Source organism: Macaca fascicularis, chromosome 14 (assembly GCF_037993035.2).
Source record: "Macaca fascicularis isolate 582-1 chromosome 14, T2T-MFA8v1.1".
NCBI classification, from domain to species: Eukaryota; Metazoa; Chordata; class Mammalia; order Primates; family Cercopithecidae; genus Macaca; species Macaca fascicularis.
In genome coordinates, this window is record NC_088388.1 from 110,084,531 (window position 1) to 110,106,329 (window position 21,799).

The 21,799-nt window shown below is 41.0% G+C and overlaps 1 protein-coding gene across 1 annotated transcript in view; it reads left to right on the forward strand.

Moving 5' to 3' along the window:
* The first annotated feature begins 19,363 nt into the window (after window positions 1–19,363).
* The window catches only part of POU2AF2 (POU class 2 homeobox associating factor 2), a 106,416-nt gene continuing 103,980 nt past the window's right edge, over window positions 19,364–21,799 (forward strand). The window contains exon 1 of the mRNA XM_074015746.1: window positions 19,364–19,524. Within this exon, the coding sequence (XP_073871847.1) occupies window positions 19,364–19,524 (161 nt within the window). The remainder of the gene's footprint in view (window positions 19,525–21,799) is intronic.

Genomic DNA, 21,799 nt, shown 5'->3' on the forward strand with positions numbered 1-21,799 from the left:
TAACAAACCTGCACGTTGTGCACACGTACCCTAGAACTTAAAGTATAATTAAAAAAAAAAAAAAAGATCACAATTGACATTCAGGAAGCCTGGTCACCTTGCAGTTCATGTAACTCTCTTTTATTTAGTGCCTGTATGATTGTCCTTGTTAGATTAATGCAACCAATCTTCTGTTCAATCTGTTGTGCCCACGTACTCGGGGTCCATGATGGAAAGCAGAGCATCCTATGAGGCAGGAAGTGTCTTTGACTTTCCTTTAGAAGAGGACTGGAGCTTAAACTCATTTCCTCCTCACTATTACAAGTTAGGAGGCCACATCTCTCTATTCACATGTGCCTCCAGGAGCTCAGGCAACTCTTCCCTCATGTAGCAGTTTGCTGAAATGGGCTTGGCAACTACTTCCAGTCCTCCTTCAAGACAGGAATTTCCAAGACAGTGAGCATTTTAGCTTCTGCTGCTGGACAAGAATAGCAGGCAAAAACTGACACATTGCTGAGTTATCTCCAAAGCACAAATGGCTCTCAGGCACAGTACATTACATAAGCAGAAAGTATTACTGTATTCTCCCTGTGGCCAACTCCTGGATTGCAGAAAAGGTTAAGCATATAATACATCTGCAGTTCTTACATCTTACATAAACGTGCAACAACAAAAGGGAAGGGGAATCATCATCTGAAAAACTGGAGTATGCTTTGCCATCTCCAAAGACTGCAGACCATAGAAAGGTCATACACAGAAAGAAGAGAGCAGGCAGAGGCTCTCCCTGGTAAAACATGGACCTCTCCACCTCAGCTACTTTCTCCAAGATCCAGGAACCACATAACCCTGGTGTGTGAGTTTGTTTGGGTTCATTGGGCTACAGCTTCTACCAAGAAACACCTTGCTGCCACTTCGTCCTGCTTATTGTCACGCTGGTCACTTCCACATACAGAATTGAGAGGCCATCACTAAGCAGAGAGAGGAGTGGAAACTCAAATGTTTGTTATTGTTAAATTCACTCATGCCCTTCTGAAATATGTGCCCATGTGTAAAAGGACAGAGACAGAAAGTTGATGTTCTTGCCTAAGATATTTATCCAAAACAAAGGCAATGGGCCTAGAGCTTTTCAGTAAAGCTTATCTTTTCTCTTTTATCATCCCCTTTTCTCATTTCAAAGAGTTCATGTTTTCAGTGATTATTCTATAACCAGTCATGTAACAAACAACAATCATTACAAAGTCAGAAGCAAAAGGTGGAACTGAATTATGTTAACAAATGTAAATCGAATATTCCTGTGTCCTGGCAACAAAGAGTTGAGTGTTTTGCACTGTGGTTAAGTACCAATTACTGAAAACTAAGATACGTCACTATATGTATACACACACTACACACAACACACACGGGACAGCAATCTAAGTGACAAAAAGCACAAAACTTAGAGTCACCTGACTGGGCCCATGTCTCAGCCTTGCTGCTTAACAGCTGTGAGCAAATGTTTTCAAACTCTGAGTTGCAGTTTCTAATCAACTTGCATAGATAAGAATTAACACCTGATCTACTCATTTCCCAAGAGTATTGTGAGACTGAGATTATATAGAAAAAATGGTTACTGTATGCCATCATGTTTTTCACTAATATAATTCTCTGTAGAATAGCAAATGGTTTTTAATGATTCATTCACTCAACTTTTATCGGGTGTCTACTCTGTACCAAACATGTCTACTTCTTTATAATAGTCCTTTTCAAGCTTTCAGATTCCAGGGTGATTTTCTATTTGGAAATAAGGATTTTATTGCTTCTGTATCTTCTATGTGACTTCTATATGTAGGCTTCTACATAATAAAGAGGTATATATACATTACACACACACACACACACACAGAGTGAGAGTAAGAGAAAATCATGTCAATGGTATCTAGAAAGGTACCAATAAAGCCAAGATAAAAATTAAAACTGCTTAAGAATAACAATACCCAGAAATGTGCTATGCTAAAGTATTTTAAGAAAAGAAATCACAAATAGTTGTTCTTAGCAACTTCATAATCTGTGCTCTAAAAAGGGAAAATGCAGTTTGAAGCCTTCATCATCATCACGTCATTGGAGCTTCTGAGCTATTGCAATTTATCATCCCATACTTTAAGTTTCTTTCTGATCTTCCGCATCCTGAAGTTCTTTCTAGTTTAAGGATCTTGGTCCTACGTTTCCTCATGCTGTGTATGTGGATTTTCTCCATCACTGCCTGTCTGTTGTACTAAGTCAGTGTCTAACCTCAAAAAGACAAAAGCAAAAGGGCAAGATTTGTGTTCAGTGTTTCTAGTCTGCTCCATCTTGAGCTTTAGTTTATTTCAATAATTTAGAAGACTGCGGGTGACTTACTGAAAGTGCTTCATGAATAAACAGTAACAAATTGACTCTAAAATTGGAAGATAACTTAGGTTCCATGTTTTTCTTTCTGCATAGAGCTTGAATAAATAGACAAATTAATTTTAATTCAAAACAAAATAATCACTGCTTTTGCTTGACATATTCATTAGAGGAGTTCAAGTAAAAATTTCGAATAAGATATATACTATAAAAATGTTGTTGCTCCTTCATGTTCTTCATTAAAATGTCTGGGGAATGATGTTTTTTCTTTTAAAGTGCTTTATATCACCTATTGTTTATACAGGATTTTATATTTTTTACTGTATCTTTTTCATTGAAAATGCAAATTACAAAAATAAACAGTAAAGGAATAAAATAACTTCAGTGTAATTTGCCACAACAGATCCAAAAAGCAGGTACAGTCTAATTTTTCATACCTGTAAGGGATGGAGTCAGTTGTCATACCCTACCTCGAGCTGACACAGGGTTGAAGCTGTGTCTTCTACCCTATCCTCTTCTTCTTGGCCAAGAGCACAGCACTACATTGATTCACCTGCCACGCTGTATGCACTCATGGCCACACTGCCTGTAGGACCCAACCCTTTTTCCTTGCTACCAGCCCATTCCCCAGACCACACAGAGGAAGGAGCAGCTTTAGCCTGAATAAAAGAGTAGTTCTTCATTTCAGCTGATACTTGGCTGGATCTGAATGGAAAATTCACCAATGGTGCTGAAAGAATATTTCACTTCTCCAGTATGCAGGATGTTCATTGAATACTTCCAAGAGAAGCAGGAAACACTGGGATAATTAAACATTTGCTCGAGTGGAGCAAGAGAAAGAGCTCTTATTGACAATGTCACAATGCTGTAGTGTGGTTATTATGGAAAGACCACCGCTCACGGCTGGACCCAACCTCCTCCATGCTAACTCAACTCCAGGGACACCGTAGTTCAACCAGCAGTAACCCATTCCATAAACACCAGTCTCTTTGGAAATTTTTGTCCTCTCACAGTATAAAGCCACTGAGTGTAAATAAGATTCAGCTTCTTTAAAATGAGCACAAAGGCATGCCCCCCTGACCAATATTATCCTTTCTCCATTTTGGTAAAAGCCAGCGTTCTTCTCAGTTGTTTATAAAGCAATTATCAAATGAGTCCTCCTTTTATACAGCGGCAAACATAAAGGGACGGAAAGGGTGGTTATGGAAATGTCACACGGGCTGAGCAGAACCAGTTGTTACAAAGACGAACTGTGTGGGAAGGAGGAGAGAAGGCAAGAACTGTACAGTATTTTGCTAAGTCTGAATTCTTTATTATTAGTTCAAATAAATAACAGAAATGGGTAATTACATAGCAGAAGTTCAAAAGAATCACTAACTTGAAATCCAGTGCATCCTCATTAAGTCACTGGAGATAATATTCATTGCATATTACAGTCTGCTCATGGTTTTGAGCTTAGAACCTGTCACTTTAAAACTGGCACAAAAAAAAAGCTTATGCCAACATAGCTTATCCAAGACGGCAGCATCATAATTTTTCTGTTTCTTCTCTGTACTGTCTTTCGGGTGAGCAGATTCTCCTCTGAATTAGATCACCCGAATCCAATATCTCATTGTCTGCCAATAAATAAGAATAAATAACAAAACTGTTTTCTGTGATTAGGGACTATAATTTGGCCTTTTATAATGAGCCCAGAGAAGTATGACTTTGTTTTATGCTCAAAGTAAACCTTTTGTAAGGTTCAAAATCTCTTGAAATGTGAATCTTGTTCTCAAGATTAATTGCAATGGAACATTATTAAAATGCTTCATTTTGGCATGCTTTGTATACATTATACATTCTTTTAAAAGCATATCAGAAGTTATACCAGCAACACACTAAAAGTGTGGCTTGAATCCTGGAGGACAACATTGCTCACAGTGTGTAAACACAGATAATTGGTACCCACCTTCTGGCCCATGAGACCAAACAACTTCATGGAAAATGCTCCAAATACAAAGCATTTAACTATGAGTGTTTCTATGAAAGATATGCTTTATGAGAAATCTTCACAACTACACTAATTGGATATATAGAGCCAATAGCATCTTCTGCCCAACAGCAGATTTTAAAAGAAAATCTCCAAAGCAGAGACTATTAGTTGTTTTCCCACTATTCACTTCCTCCTTCTTCCTTTGCAAGAGAACAGAGCCCTGAATCAATGGGTGTGGCAAGTTGCTCAACTATGAAACTATATTGCCTCTCTTATAGATAGGGATAATCAAAGAGATATGAGTAAAGGTAATTGAGTGTGGTTTCTTGGAAAGGGAATTGACTCAGATGAAAGGCAGGATGGAAAAGCTGTAGCTATGGCAGTATCTTGTAAGAATGAGGTTATCCTATGTCTGGAAGCCATCTATTAAGGAGAGTAGAGCAGAAGAATGTAAAAAGACTGGGTCCTCAATGACGTAGAGTCAACATGCCAGTCCTCATTAGCCTACTTCTAAAGTTCTCTTCCACGAGAATAAAATGCACTTGTGCCTTATTTAAATTGCTATGGCTTTGGGTCTTTCTTACCAGCAACTAAACCCAATCTTGTCTCCCTATTACCTTCCCAATTGCATTTGACAGATCTAATGCTAGGGGTATTAAACTAAATTATTCAAATTTAATTTAGATAATTGCAACTATTGGAAAATAGAATTCTGCAGTTATTTAGCATAATCATTTCAATGAAAAAGAATTTCTGGAGTGCAAGAGAGGCATAATAAAAAGTAATTTAGGAATCTTTCGATGCATCTCAGTTGTCAAAACGCAAAAACAAAAGAAATAGAGCCGTTATAAAAAGCAAATCATAGACATTGGCCCTTAGAAGGGGACAGTCATACACGTAGTAGGATAAAAACCCAGAAAAGCAGTCAGAAGACAGAGGCAAAGGAGGAGTGTATGTGTATAATGAATTAATGGGATTGAATGAAATAGGGAAATGGTATAAGCAACTACAAAGTAGGAAAATCCTTAGCAATAAGGAAAGCAGTCTTCTAAAATAGGAACTTGAGACCGTGGAATTAGAGGATGGTGCCTCTATGGTAGAAGAGGGTATAGCTATGATAGAGGATGACAGCTTTAGCTGGGACATTTAGACATATGGAATTAATTAGTTTCTAGTGCCTGGAACCTGGCTCTCAGCTAAGTTTCCAGGAACAAGGCTCAAACCATCCTACAGAACTGGCCTGATAAGGCAGTTGCCTACATGCCATTGCCAGCCTTGACCAATCCACACCACTTGACTTGAAGGCCCCACCACTGCTGTCATTTCTGTATTAGGAGCTGACCTCACCTGGACCACTCACTCAGCAACACACCCTGTTTCCTCACAATGCTTTTTTCTTATGTTTGTCATGCATATTTCTACAAAACAGCCTGGAAATTGGAGTTGAGAGGTACGTCAGTACATTGGGAGGCAATACTAATAACAAAGGCCTTTCCCCAAATACATAAAGAGACTTGTCAAAACATGATGGAAAGCCATGAATAGGATAAATGTGCACCACACAACTTCTGAAGATGAAGAATTCAAGAGGTTCTGGTTATTATGCAAGAGAGAATAAATAACTGGTTAAAGAATTCTATCGGCCAGGCGTGGTGACTCATACCTGTAATCCCAGCACTTTGGGAGGCAGAGGTGGGTGGATCACCTGATGTCGGGAGTTCAAGACCAGCCTGACCAACATGGAGAAACTCCGTCTCTACTAAAAATACAAAATTAGCCAGGCGTGGTGGCACATGCTTGTAATCCCAGCTACTCAGGAGGCTGAGGCAGGAGAATCACTTGAACCCGGGAGGCACAGGTTGCAGTGAGCCAAGATTGTGCCATTGCACTCCAGCCTGGGCAACAAGAGCAAAACTCCATCTCAAAAAAAAAAGGGGGGGAAAAAAAGCAATCAACTGGTAGAAGTCCAGCTTCAATCTGAAACTAGGGCCACCCATGAGACTGAGTTAAGAAAGTCATGATGTCCATGATCCAAAGATGTATGCATTCTCCCATTCAGTGAATATCTATTAATCACCAAACACGTTAGGCCCTGTTATAGCACTGGAGATTCAGCAATGAAAAAAAATGATAAAAGTTCTTATTGCTGTGGAACTTGCATTTCGCTGATGAAACAAACAGGACCCAGAGGCCAGATTTAAGAGTAGTAAGCCATTGCATACCTGTGGCTCATTCAGATATGTTGAGCTGTGTTTCCCTAATTCTTTTCCCAATATCTCCCCAAGCATGTTTTGCTAAATAAAAAATGTGCTACAAGAATGAAAGGGCTCATAAATGTAATGTGATGAAATACGTTTGGGATATGGCAAAGAGACAAGAGTCAACAAGTTTGTTGAAGGCAGGATTTCTCTGAGGCATTAATGCATTATTGTGAATCAGAAACCTTCAAGAAGAGATTAGAGCATGTTTGGCATGTGTGTGAAACCCACATGATCACAGAACCTTTTTCATGAACCTTATTGCAGAACTAGAATCCTCAGGAACACTTTAGAAAATGCTGTCTTACTGTGTAACAAAGTTGATTTTGATCTCTGAAAGTAACAGCTAGAAGAAGTGGAGGACATTGCCCACAGTATTATAATAGTAGCTGTGAAGCTTGGATTTGGTTTCAATATAGCCGACTAAAGAGAATACTCCTTGCTCTCTGAGTGAAAACAGCGGAATGCAGCAGTACAGATGAGAAACTATGTTTTAGGAGGTCCTGGGCAGTTTTCACGTAAGAGAATTCAAAAAAATTTTAAAAGAACATCATGGTTGAGTTGAGAAGGGGCTCTGACAAGAAAGAAATATATAAAACACGGGTAAAAATCCATCTTATATTCTATTAAGGAACCCTATTCACAGAAAAAAAATAAGGATCATATACAAAAGAAACTTTTTCTTACTGAGAGAAATAGAAAATGTGCAATTCATATGCTTTTCAAATTACCAACAGGGAATACGGCATTGAAAGCAGTAATTTTAATCCCTTTCTTCACGAAACCTTTCATTAGAACCGTGAAAAAAATAGCAAACAGCTCTCATTTTCATCTGACCTGTCCATACCCTTACAGGGTATTGATGAATAGGTGAAAAGTTGGAGCACAACACACACACGCACATGCACACATACACACACACACACATTGACGCGTGGGAAATGAATAATCTCTATGGGGTGGAAGAAAAAGCCTTTAGGTAATTGACAGTTCACAGAAACGCTTAAAGGGAATAATGAGAAGTCTTGAGCACAGAAGGCACTAAATATAGGGAAATATTTTTGAAGGATTATGTGCATCCTACTCCTTTACCTAGAGGCCAAATTCAGATGAAACAAATCGGCATTTTGAACTCCGAGCCCTCCTCCATCTTTCAAGAGTCCTGACTTAGAACTATCAAAGGTTGGGAAATTTTTCATTCCCTTTCTTCTGTATCAGTAGACAATAAAACACCACATTAGTCTTGAAGGTCTGCTCAGAATGAACACTGGGGGTAAATTGCTGGGGATGTGCAATTAAATTATTTATTTTGCAAAACTCAAGGAGTATTTTTACAAGTTCAGATGAAACATTATCAGCCTTGAAATACATATGCAAAACAATTTCTGATTGAAAAAGCTTCCTAGATCACCCCTCTCTGCATTATTGTCTTTTATTAGATTTAGTATATCTAATTGGGCATGTGAATATCAGGGCCATATTGACAAAAATAAATGTCAAAAGGTATTATGTAGAAACTGCAATAGCCTCAAAACAACACTGGTTATTATGAGAGGTCTGTTAAGGAAGAAAATGGCATAGTTTTGCCCCTGAAGAATTGATCATCTTCTAGAGGAGGTGAAATTATACCTGGGAAACAAGTAGATTTGTGACAAAGGAGGCCTCAAGCAGGAGTAGCTCCCGATTTCAACACAGAGCAATGAAAGAAGGGGCCAACATCACAGAAGCCAGTGGCCAGGTCTTTGTCAACTTAGGAGCTGCAGTGCAACAGCAGAACAGAGTGGCACAATTGATGGTCTTTGCACTGACCACAGGGCCTGGGACAGCTGTAGAGGGGCTGTCTAGCAGCCTGGAGACAAGAAGGAAAATGAAAGAGTCATGGAAGAGAAGGGTCTGACAGGGTCTAGAAATAAGGTTAGCAGTCTGGGTAGGTGAATCTAAACTTCACTGGAGAGATAGTTGAGAAGGAAAATCCTACAGACTAACCCAGGCTCCATTTTACTTTTATTCCCCCTTCTTCTCTAAAATTGATGTTTCTGTCCTGTTTTCTCTTTTAAAAGATAAAAGAAATGTCTTCAAAATGTAGCCTTCAGCGAACATCAGTCAGCATTCTCATGGAAAATATATTAATGTCTTTGTCCAAACAGACGAGCAGAAGTGTTTGAAATTGCTGAATACATCACTCATTATTTTCAATTATTGCCGAAATAGGAAAGAGAAAGAAAATGTCTCATTCGTGGCCATCCCATACTCATTTGTGATCTAATCATAAGTCTCCACCAAAACCACAATAATTAGTTAGGGTTAGTATGGTAAAGCCAGGGTCTGCTGGAATGAGAAGCCCTGGAGCTGCTCGCAGTCTTGCTGGTGCCTCCTTGCCTTGCACGGCCAGCTCTTGCATGTGCCCTCAGCATCCAAGCTTTGCCATGTAAGACACACGGACGGCCAGTTCTATTGCAGCATAGTCACGGACATACCTGCTGTGCCAGGCTCAGTGCTGCCTTCTCATCTCACATGCTGGCAACTTCACAGGGCAGAGCCTCTGTGCGATGCTCTTCTTACCAGAACTACTGAGTTATGTTCCTGTTGAAGTTTATCAATGTGTGTTAATGGCAGTAAATATGTAAACCAACTGTTCCATATTTACCAAAACCACACATCAATCATTATGGGTCTTCAGAAAAATAAATCGATAGAAAGATTTAAAGATAGATATAGATTAAGGGTGACTTAGAGGCAAAAACGATCAGATCATGATGAAGCATTCAGAAGATATTTCAATGGCAGATCCATCCATTCAATGTGTAGGCTGTAAATTATGTTTAATCCCTTGAAGAATCACATCTAATCTCCTGTGCCTCTCTGAATCATTGTGACAACCATCTGTTACTTGTTTGTCTCCTCCCACAGGGCAATAAGCTACCCAAGGACAGGGACTTGGTCTCATTCACCTGCATGCCTTCTGCCTCCAGTGGAGAGGTAGTCTCATAAGGAACACTCAAAAACTGTTGCTGAATGAATGAGTACAGAATCTTCTCCACGAAGAGAGTATAAATTAGTACTATTGTGGGGGAGGTGACACATCTTACAATATTTATAATGCAAGGTAGAAAATAATAAATTTTATAAAGGAGGTTTAAAACAAAGTACGGTCAATTCTCATTATTAGCAACAAGAGTTATGGCCCATAAAATTGGTCTCAACACTGAATTAGCAAGCACTAAATAGTTGCTCCTAGGAGAAATACAAGATTAGGTTCCTGGGAGTCTCTGCCAGTTGTGTTATATAGGTTTGTTTTGAGAATTTCCCTGTAAAACAAGCCAGTCACATCAGCATTGAAAACCTGCTCTTGCACATAACTCTTTCCCTGAATGATATGTAGCAAGTATTTTTTATTATTTTTTTCTGAGACAGAATCGTGCTCTGTCACCCAGGCTGGAGTGTGGTGGCACAATCTTGGCTCACTGTAACCTCCGCCTCCCAGATTCAAGCAATTCTCCTGCCTCAGCCTCCCAAGTAGCTGGAATTACAGGCGTGCGCCACAACACCTGGCTAACTTTTGTATTTTTAGTAGGGACGGGGTTTCAATTCTTCTGCAGCCTTCTGATCTGTAGAATCTGCCTCATCTGCAAGTTTAATAACTGTCACACCATATCACCTTTTGGAATGTGTGAACCAGCCAAGCCAGTGCTAGCCAAAAAAAGTGCCACATTCTGATCCAAGGCAATGTGACCATAAATTTCTTTGGCTTTCAGTCTCACAACCTGCTATCCGCCATGAGTTTTTTAATCAGTTATCATCTCTAGCTGCTTTTCTGCTTTTTCCATGGACTTATCATACACTATAGATGTTACTTTAGCAACCTCCACAGTGGCCCAGATTAGCGAATATCTCCTTTCTTTTTCTGGATGTACTGTATTGTTGATTCATCAACATTGAATTCATGGCCAACATCATATAACTCATGCCTGAAGGAAGATTATTTAACACACGCATTTTCTCACGAGGCACATCACAGTCTTCTCATACTTAGGAACACTAGACGGCACAGAGGACCATTTTAAATGGCAAAATTACTGACAGAAAGCATCAAAATGCAAAAAACATGGCCCTGAATACACTTCCAAAAAGGCTTTTATTTAGCGTGGGAGCAGAGATAAGAAGGCAGAGTGTGGCCCTGTTTGACCTCATCTGAGAACATGAGCATTGAGGCAACTCAGATTTGCACCACTCTATGTGTGTCCACATATGACCTCAAACATGCCACAAGTATTGATCTGGAGTTTATAACTAAATTTCGTGAGTAGGTGAATTCGCAGATACAGGATTCAAGAATGAGAAGTAGAGTGGAGATGAGTTCCGGAGGAAAGAAAGTCCTCTCAAAGGATTATTCTGCGATTCAAATGAGATCATCCATATAAAGTGTTCAGCACTATGACCGACAAACAGGCATCAGTACATTCTTATCCTCTGACTGGTGAAATGTCACACCTCTGAGAGGAGGGAACTTTGAACTGCCGCCTGAAAGACGGATTCGAGACATGGATATACATGGATGAGAAGAAAACTATTCAAGGCAGAAAGAGAAGTATAAGCAAAGGCAAACAGGCAGGATATTAAAGAATATATACAGGGGAAATCAAATGGCCACAACCTGGCTGAATCCTACACTGTATAAAGGAACTTGGTAAGAAAGAATTTGAAAAGGCAGGTTGGGCCAATTTATAGAGGGCCTTAAATTCCAGGCCGATGAATCTGGACACAATGCAACAGGCCGCAGAGCAGCCTTGGTGTTTGTTAAAGAGGAAAGTGGTGCTCAGAGCTGAGTTTCCAGAAGAATAAGCTGAGGATGGTGTGTAAAATTAATGGTGGTGCGGGGGCAGCAACTCAGGAAACCAAAAGAGTATCACTGATTGGATTATTCTTGTGGCCATTTTGTGATTTTGGAAGAACTGAATGGAGGTTAAAAAGGAAGAAGGAGGAAGGGTTTCAATGAAATATCTTCCTGAACCTCTTGATGAAAATAATTACTTGAGTCCTCATCAGTAATACAGATCTGCAGGCCTCAACCCATACCCTTGGGATCTGAATCTCCAGCACACTGGTCTGGGGAACTGTCTGTCTGCCAAGCCCCTCAGGTTGTTCTTTCCATTAGGTAAGTTTGGGAAACACTGTTTCTGAGCTATAGGAACTGAGAACAGCTACCCTACATAACCAAGCTGTGGACAAGAGCAACACCTCTGCCACAATCCTAGACCCCATGTTTCCAAGCTCCAGTCTTCACCATTGCTGGGCTTGTTTTCTCAAGCAATTCTGTGCTTCCCTAAAGAAGCAAGTAGGCTCACTCACATGGAGCCCACCACCCTGGTCTGGTAGTGAGAGAGTGCAGTCGGTTTCATTAACAAAGCAGTCTCAGGGAGGAATTTCATTAAAAAACAGAGACAACTGACTATATTAATTTAAAATAAGTTCTGTACTTTCTAAACTCTAAAGACAAATTCATTAGTTTTTCATTCTTTTTTTAAAATCCAGATTCCATAATTCTATGAACTGTTTAATATGAATTCCCACTATAAATTCTAGAGCAGGAATACAAGATATTTTCTATATTTACATTTAAGCAAACAGGTGTGAAGCAAGTAAAATGTGTTCAGAATTGCTTTAGACTCTACTAATGAACGTGAAGATTTGTTTTATGATCTGTGACATACCAAATTCTATGCAGCACTAACAGAGCCAAAAGGAACAGTTGCAATTTTCAACAGTAAATATTAGATGGTTAAGACATTCCTGGAATCCAGTGTGTTTTTAGCAGATGTAATTAACACATTGTTGAGTAGGTTACACTATATTGAAGAGGGCTCTAGAAAATGGACAGTGGGCACAAAACTACACCGAGGACTGCATTAGAATGCATGCTGATTACTTAAATTTCCCTGAGATAACTCACACACTATTTATTTCCAACAAAAGATCAAGCCGGGTGTGGTGGCTCACGCCTATAATCCCAGCACTTTGGGAGGTCAAGGTGGGTGATCACCTGATGTCAGGAGTTTGAGACCAGCCTGGCCAACATGGTGAAATCCCATCTCTACTAAAAATGCAAAAAGTAGCCGGGCATGGTGGCACATTGCTTGAACCTGGGAGAATTGCTTGAACCTGGGAGGCGGAGGTTGCAGTGAGCCAAGATCATGTCGCCTCACTCCAGCCTAGGTGACAGAGCAAGATTCTGCCTGAAAAAAAATTTAAGAAGATCAGAAGTCGTATAATATTGGTATCTTTTTTTTTTTTTTTTTTTTTTTTTTTTTTTTTTTTTTTTTTGAGACGGAGTCTCGCTCTGTCGCCCAGGCTGGAGTGCAGTGGCCGGATCTCCGCTCACTGCAAGCTCCGCCTCCCGGGTTTACGCCATTCTCCCGCCTCAGCCTCCCGAGTAGCTGGGACTACAGGCGCCCGCCACCTCGCCCGGCTAGTTTTTTGTACTTCTTTTTAGTAGAGACGGGGTTTCACCGTGTTAGCCAGGATGGTCTCGATCTCCTGACCTCGTGATCCGCCCGTCTCGGCCTCCCAAAGTGCTGGGATTACAGGCGTGAGCCACCGCGCCCGGCAATATTGGTATCTTAAAAAATTTAAAGATAATTCCACAACTAAACTGGGGCTTAGCCCGCAAGGGCTCTTGGCTTTGCCCAGGACAGAATTCAGGGGTGAGCCAGAGGTAGAAGAATGCAGCTTTATTGAAGTGGCAGTGTTACAGCTCCGGTGGCGTTACAGCTCCATGACTGCTTCTGCAGAGCAGGAATACCCCACAGGCAGTGGGCTCAGGGTAGCAGCTCAGGGCAGTGTTGCAGTCATATTTATACTGACTTTTAATTATATGTAGATTAAGGGGTGGTTTATGCAGAAATTTCTAGGGAAGCAGTAGTAACTTTTGGGTTATTGGGTCATTGCCTTGGAAAGAGGTGATAATTCCTGAGTGTTGCCATGGCGATGGTAAACTGACATGGTACACTGGTGGGCATGTCTTACGGAAAGCTGCTTCCTCCCAGTCCGTTTTAACCAGTCCTCAATTTGGCCCGGTGTCTGAGCCCCGCCTCTGGAGTTGAGTCCCGTCTCCTCCTCCTACCCTAACAGAGTGAGACTTTCTCAGCCTCCTGCACCACCCCACCTATTAGCCAAAGAGAGGAAATCCCTGATAACCATTACACTGCCCCATTTGTGTCTTTAAGATAGAGTAAGGAGTTACAGGTACATAGTGTCTTGTATTTATTAATAACAACCATCATTATGACAGAAAGCATGATGAGCAATAGCAAAAGTGTGTTTTTAAAAAATTAAGCAACACCATGGATATCTGATCAAAGCTTTGTTTTGTGAGCAATGTAATTTAATACATGCTATTAGTATATAGTATGGGATGAAGAAAAATGAGAATGCAGTATTTACCAATGTGCTTATGAAATCTGTGAAAATTGGTATTTCTTGTTTTTCTCGGGGATCAGCATTATGTTATAGAAAGTGCACAGTTATTTAGAGGCCAAAAGCCTAGATGTGTGAATCATGTTTGCCTGACTTAGCAGCTGTGTGGCCTTGTGGACCTTCCTTCTACCCCTCTCAGCTTCCATTTCTCCTCTGGAATATGGGAGTCATAACTGCTACACAGAACAGTTTTGAAAATGAAATGAGAAAACACATAAAGAACCCAGCTCAGGACATCGGTTCATAGCAGCCATTCAGTGAGTGTTGGTTTCCCTATTCCCTTCACCTTTCTGGATTAGGTCACATCCAGTGCTTCCCAAATGCCAAGGCCAGTCTGGATGTCTGGCTCTCAAACTTTTGGGGATCCAGATGCTTTGTGCCTCTAATTAAGGTTATGGATCATCTCCCCTAACAAGTTCATGTGCATATAACATTTTGTAGGCAATTTCTCACAGACTCCCTAATATTCACTTATGGACCCACTTGGGGTCCACAAATCCAGGTTAAGAATGATGGACCTAAAGAATCTTGGGACAGTAAAGGACTATGGTGTGTATGAAAGATTTGCCACCAACTCTAAGGGAACTAGAGGTTCTACTCATCTCCAAGACACTATCTGGCAAGTTATGTATTTCTGAAGCCTGAATTGACATGTACAAGTCCATCTTGTGGCGCTAGTAATAGCATTCTCACACACACACACACACACACATGCACACACACATGCGTGCGTGCACACACACACCAAGTATCAATTTGCAATCACTAGTTTACATGGAAACTAGGAGCTTCATTGAAATAAAAGCTTGAACAATATCCAGTACTAGGGTTCGGACATCTCAGCTATTCGTGATAGAGTAGGAGTCAAAGGTGCAATGGAAACCACAGTGAAGAAAGGAACCAAAAAGAAAATTCACCAAGCAGAGCACATCAACAACAAGTCCTGGCAGGTCACAAAGAGAGAGTTTCAGGTGGTGACCTATGCTTAAAGCCTTTGTTAAATCTAGCCGTCTGGGTGGCATCTGTGACCCTGGAGAGAAAGGAGCCTATGTAAGAATGGAAAGAGCTGTTCCACCAAACCCTGCAATGCTTTATGACCATGTGATCCACTGCAGTTCATTCTGCCCCAATTAAGTGCAACACAGAAGAAAAAGCATTTTCCTGCCCCATTCCATGGAGCAGCTGATGGCAATGGTGGCCTGGATGAATCAGCAGGGATCTGGGCATAACTGGGGACAGAGGCCCATGCAGAAAGCTGGAACCAGAGAAGGGGCATTAATTGGCATGACAGAGGACAAAATAAGAATAACCTGGACCCATGGGCACAAGTAAGAACCCTTAAGGGATGCCCAGAATACTTGAAAGAAGGCGTTTAATATCATTAAAAGCTCAGATTGTGTCTGTGGGTGTGTGTGTGCGGTTGCACGCACAAGGGCATGTGCATATGTATGTGTGTGTGTGTGTGTACATGTGTACAGAAAGCTATAAGTGAGAGGTGGTGTCCTAGTCCATTTTGTGCTGCTATAACAAAATATTACATATGTGGTAATTTATAAAGAAAAGAAATTTATTTCTTACAGGACTGTAGGCTAGGAAGTTCAAGGTTGAGTAAGTGGCCTGAATCTGGTGAGGGCCTTCTTGCTGCATCATCCTGTGGTGGAAAGCAAAAGGGCAGGAGAGTGCAAACAAACAAGAGACAGCAAGAGAAGGCTGAATTCCCCTTTAGAACAAATCTCCTCTTGCAATAATAAGCCCACTTCCTCAATAATAACATTAATCCATCCATGAGGGCTAATTAAGGCTAATGACCTAATCAGTTCTTAAAGCTCCCATCTCTCAACATTGTTGTGTTGGGGATTAAGTTTCCAACACATGAAATCTGGGGGACATATTCAAACCACAGCAGGTCACTAGTTCTCCCTGCTTCATAGGCTCCTTCTCTGGACCAAACCCATCTTCCTGTTTTTATTCTTGCCTGCACAACTGGTCCAAGATGCTTAACATAACAGGCTCTGGGGCCAGAGTGCTAGGCTTTAATTCTGACCCTACTACATAACACAGTCACTTTAGACAATTGTTTTAACCTTTTCTGTGCCTCAGTGTTTGAGTATTAATGTTAGTATAACCCTATTAACACAAACTTGCTCCTGCTCTTTTTTTTTGAGACTGAGTCTGGCTCTGTCGCCAGGCTGCAGTGCAGTGGCGCAATCTCAGATCACTGCAACCTCCACCTCCCGGGTTCAAGCGATTCTCCTGCCTCAGCCTCCCAAGTAGCTGGGACTACAGGCACCCGCCACCACGCCCAGCTAATTTTTGTATTTTTAGTAGAGACGGGGTTTCACCATGTTGATCAGGATGGTCTCATTCTCTTGACCTCGTGATCTGCCCGTCTTGGCCTCGGAAAGTGCTGGGATTACAGGCGTGAGCCACTGCACCCAGTCACAAATCTGCTCTTAATATTTGGGGGCATTCAAGCAATATATACAAGGGAAAATGTTCACTGCTGTATTACAGGTGTGATATAGTTGGGATGTTTTCCAGTTCAAATCTCATGTTGAATTGTGAGCCCCAGTGTTGGAAGTGGGACCTGGTGGGAGGTGATTTGCTTACGGGGCAGACTTCTCATGAATGATTTAGCACCATCCCCTTGGCACTGTCCTCAAGATAGCAAGTGAGTTCTGGAGATCTGGCTGTTTAAAAGTGTGTGACACCTCCTGCCCCCTCTCTCGCTCCCTGTCTTGCCGTGTGAGATGTCTGCTGCCCCTTTGCCTTCTGTCACGATTGTAAGCTTCCTGAGGCCTCCCCAGGAGCTGATGCTGGTGCTATGCTTCTAGTACAGCCTGCAGAACCATGAGCCAATTAAACCTCTTTTCTTATAAATTGCCCAGTCTCTGGTATTTCTTTATAGCAATGCAAGAACAACCTAACATAAGGTGCCCTAATCACTTTCTCCATGAATTAATCCCACTCATCCCATACTCACCCTACATGCCCTTTCTCAGAGAGTCTGCATCAAGAATTCCTACAGGGTAGTCAGTGAGCAGGGCAGTCATACCCATCTGTTTAGCCACAGCTAACTGAACCAAGAGTGGACACCTAGCCCAAGCATCATATCCCCTTCCACAATTCTGAATGGAGATCCAGAGAACTGGGTCAGAATGTGGACATGCACCTGGAATGACTCAAAGCTGGAGTCAGGTCAAGTAAATGCAAAGAAGAAAGGGCCATTTTGAAAAAAAAAATCTATAGAAAATAATTAGGCAGAGAGAGGAGGAGAAATGTGAGACCACACAGCTCATAAGAGGGAGAGGAAAGAGGAAGCCCAGCAGCATTTCCTACCCTTGGTTCTGTGAGGGACTTCTATATCCACCTCCTCTCAGATCTTAAGTTTGCTGGAGTGGCTTTCTGGTACTTGGCACCAAACAATTCTAACACAAGTGTTATCCACAGAAGTTTAGATAGGTTAGGTACCTAAGTGTCATCCTTGTACAAATATGGCTGCCACAGACAAGACCAGAAGCCAGATCATGCCAATTTCTGCATAGCAGAAGGTATGGAGTTTCAGATTGCCTCAGAGGGAAGTAGGTAAAAATAATAATATTCTCTAATTCAGGCTGAAAGGGTTCTGAGTTTTCTTTGATGTAACATCATCAGACCAAATTATCTACCAAATTCTTCCATTAGATTCATAATTTAAAGTTATCTTTTAATTATCTATTTAAAAGTGAATTATAAATAGCTATGCAAAAATTCCCACATTTCAGAATTCTTCATCTATATTTAGCTTTAAGCTAAGAAAAACCACATTATCCTTAAATGAGAAAAAATATATAAAGGCAATTGTGATGACACATTGTTCCTATTTTGGCTTGTTCGGGTAACATTTCAGACTGTTACTAGAAATAACGACATTTTTTTTCAAACCTATGTGTTCTCTTTACCATCTCTACTTGTATGGGAGGTATGGGTGTGCACATGTGTACTGTGTGTGAATGTGTGTATATGGACATGAGTGTGTATGGATTGGAGTGTGTATATGTAAGTATATATGTTTGTGTGAATGTGTGTACATGTGTATGTGTGTGTGTACCTGTGTGAGTGTGTGTACCTGTGTGAGTGCATGCATGCACATGTGAGTGTGTGTACATGCGTGCAGTGGGTTATAAGTGAGCAAACTCTACTTCATATGCTCCTCTGGTCCAAACCCTTCTCAGTCTCATTCTTGCCTGCGCCTCTCATCCCAGATGCTTAAAAGAACAGGCGGTAGGGCCAGAGTGCTGGGTTCTAATCCTGGCTCTGCCACATAGTGCTATATGACTTTAGCCTTCAGTTTTCTCATCTGTAAAAAGAGGTTAATTATAATACCCATATGATAATTTTGTAAAGCTTAAATGAGTAGACATAAAACTCTTAGAACCATGCTTAACACTGAATAAATATGCAAAAATGTTAAGCCCTATTAGAATTAATCATATCCCTTAATTATAAGAAAAACATTTTCTTTTTTTATTGAATCCCAGATCCACCCCTCAATTTCAGGTTCACACTGTTCTGCTTGTTGGTGAATCCCTGAGTCAGTAACCCCGGAGTGTAACAGAAGATTTTCTGGTGTTAAGTTTAGCTATAAGGATCTGTTAGCCTCTAGGGAGGCATCACCTCAGGGCTATCTCACTTTTAAGATTTTACAACCTGACTCCCACCTTCCGTAGGCCCCAGAATTGCAAAATATCTCTCTTTTTTCTCAAAAGCTCCATATTCCCCATTCCTAACTGCCATCTCCAAGCACGCACGCACACACAAACGCACACACACACCCATGAACTTCTTCACATCTTTACCATTGTAAAGACCTTTCTCTTGCCTAGAGAAGACTGTCTGCTTCTACAAGGAATAAGTACGTACTTTTAAAGTCCTTGTTCAAATTACACAGCCTTCTCTGGTATACCCTCTCTTTTGCTAATCGCAGTATACACAGAAGGTCCTATTTATATTTTACCATAACCACATCTACTACCTTGGGTTATATCTCAATCATGTGTGTGTTTATGTGTGTGTGTGTCTGTGCCTGTGTGTGTGTGTGTATGTGTGTGTAGGAAAAGGTAAATATTAAATTTGAACTCAATTGAAGTGGGCACAAACAATGGTCACCAAGTCCCAGAACAAGTTGTGTGAGCCCCTTGAGGCACTCATCCAGTGCTGCTTCAGAGAAATCTCTATTCCAATCTATTCCTGTAGGTTAGTTATTGAAAAACAATTGACAATCACCAAAACAAGTTGACCTTTTTGTGTTCCTTGAGCCCAGACGTGAAGGGCCCTCATGACTGGGCCTCATGCCAAACAACTTGTTACAAAACGACCTAGGGTCCCAGACTGTGCAGATGCTTCAGGAGACCTCTCCTCATCTGTGCATGGACGAGTGACTGACTCCGGAGCCCAGGCTGTTGCTTCCCGGTCTGGTGGTGAATCCTCCATAGTCTGGTAAGTATAAATACATATACATGTATTTTCCCTTCTCCCCTTCCCATTGCAATTTGCTTATTATATCATTTGCTTATTATATCTGCATTGCCATTTACATGTGATAAAGTTGTTTACCCTTAAAGGTATTGTATGTGTGTGTCTTTCCTTCTCCCCTTGCATGTTTCCCACACAGAGCAGTGTGTATGTAGAGCGTTTCACTGAACAAAAGCCTATATTTCATACACACACATATATATATATATATATATATATAGTGTGTGTGTGTGTGTGTGTGTATGTGTGTATACACCCCCATATATCTCCTGTGATGATGTCAACCAGGTCTCAGGAATCCAGTGAGCTTGAGGTAGGGTCAGTCATTAAATGCATTGGTGTTCCAGCCTGGGAAACATGGCAAAACTCTGTCTCTACAAAAAAATATGAAAATTAGCTAGTTGTGGTGGTGTGTACCTGTTGGCCCACCTTCTTAGGAGGATTGCTTGAGCCCAATAGGTTGAGGCTGTAGTGAGCTGCAATCACGCCACGGCACTCCAGCCTGGGTGACAGAGCAAGACCCTGTCTCAAAAAAAAAAACAAAAAAACAAAAAAAAAAATGCGTTGGTGTTGACATCTGGTCCTCAGTGCCCAGAATCCTAAATAATGGGGAATAATGACCACTTTGCAAAAAAAAATTCTGGATAGCATATCAGATGGAAAAGGAACTCACTCAAGGGAGAAAAAAATGGGGTGCCACAATATGAAAAGTGGCCATTTTTATATGAAACACAGTTACATATATAAAAATGAGGAAAAGTAAAACTGGAATATACCAAGAGCAAGTCAAACTAAAGAGCTTAACAATCTAGATACTAATAAGAAATTGGTGTGCATGGCTCCTATATTCTCCCCACCTTGGTGGCAATGACTGGAGTCAACAGCTAAAACAATATCGAAATCAGCGATAGTTCAGGCCACACAGGAGGCTCAGCGTTCATCCTAGAGACTAGGAAGTAAGTCCTAATGGAGTGACAATGATGCACCACTAATGCAAAGACCTCTAGTACCTCTAGTGGTCTCTTATAAACTTGTTTGATTCTCTTTAAGCGCTGTGAAATAAAAAATCAAGTGATTTTGCTAGAGGACTGTGTTTCAGAATATCATGAATATTACTGTGATATAGTTTGAATGTCCCCTCCAAATATAATGTTGAGTTGTAACCCCCAGTGTTGGAGGTGGCATCTGGTGGTAGGTGTTTATATCATAGGGGATGATCCCTCATGGCTTTGTGCTGTCCTCATGATAGTGAGTGAGTTCTTGTAAGATCTATTTGTTGGGCAGGGGCATCACAAAATCAGGAGATCAAGACCATCCTGGCTAAAATGGTAAAACCCTGTCTCTACTAAAAATACAAAAAATTAGCCAGGCCTGGTGGCACGTGCCTGTAATCCCAGCTACTCAGGAGGTTGAGGCAGGAGAATCACTTCAACCCAGGAGGCGGAGGTTGCAGTGGACCAAGATCGCACCATTTCATTCCAGCCTTGGTGACAGAGCAAGACTCCATCACAAAAAAAAAAAAAAAAGAAATTTGTTTAAAAACGTGTGGCACCTCCCCCCTGCTCTTGTTCCTGCTCTTGCCATGTAATGTGTCCGCTTCCACTTCACCTTCCTCCATGTCTAGAAGCTTCCTAAGTCGTCCCCAGAAGCCAAGCAGATGCTGTGTGGTGCTTGTACAGTCTCCAGAACCATGAGCTAATTAAACCTGTTTCCTTTACCCAGCCTGAGGTATTCCTTTATAGTAATGTAAGAATGTCCTAACACAGAAAATTGGTACCAAGGAGTGTGGCATTGCTATAAAGATACCTAAAAATGTGGAAGCAGCTTTGAAACTGGGTAATAGGCCAAGGTTGGAAGAGTTTGGAGGGCTCAGAAGAAGACAGAAAGATGAGGGAAAGTTTGGAATTTCTTAGAGACTGGTTAAATGGTTTTCACCAAAATCCTGATAGTATGAATAATATGGACAGTGAGGTCCAGGCTGATGAAGTCTCAAATAGAAATGAGGATTTTCGGGGGAACTGGAGGAAATGTCACCTTTGTTATATCTTAACAAAGAACGTGGCTGCATTCCGTTAATGCCCTAAGGATCTGTGGAAGTTTGAAATTACGAATGATGACTTACGGTATTTGGTGGAAGAAATTTCTAAGCAGCAAAGCATTCAAGATGTGGCCTAGCTGATTTTAAAAGCCTACACTGAGATATGGGAATAAAGTGGTGACTTAAAGTTGGAAGTTATAT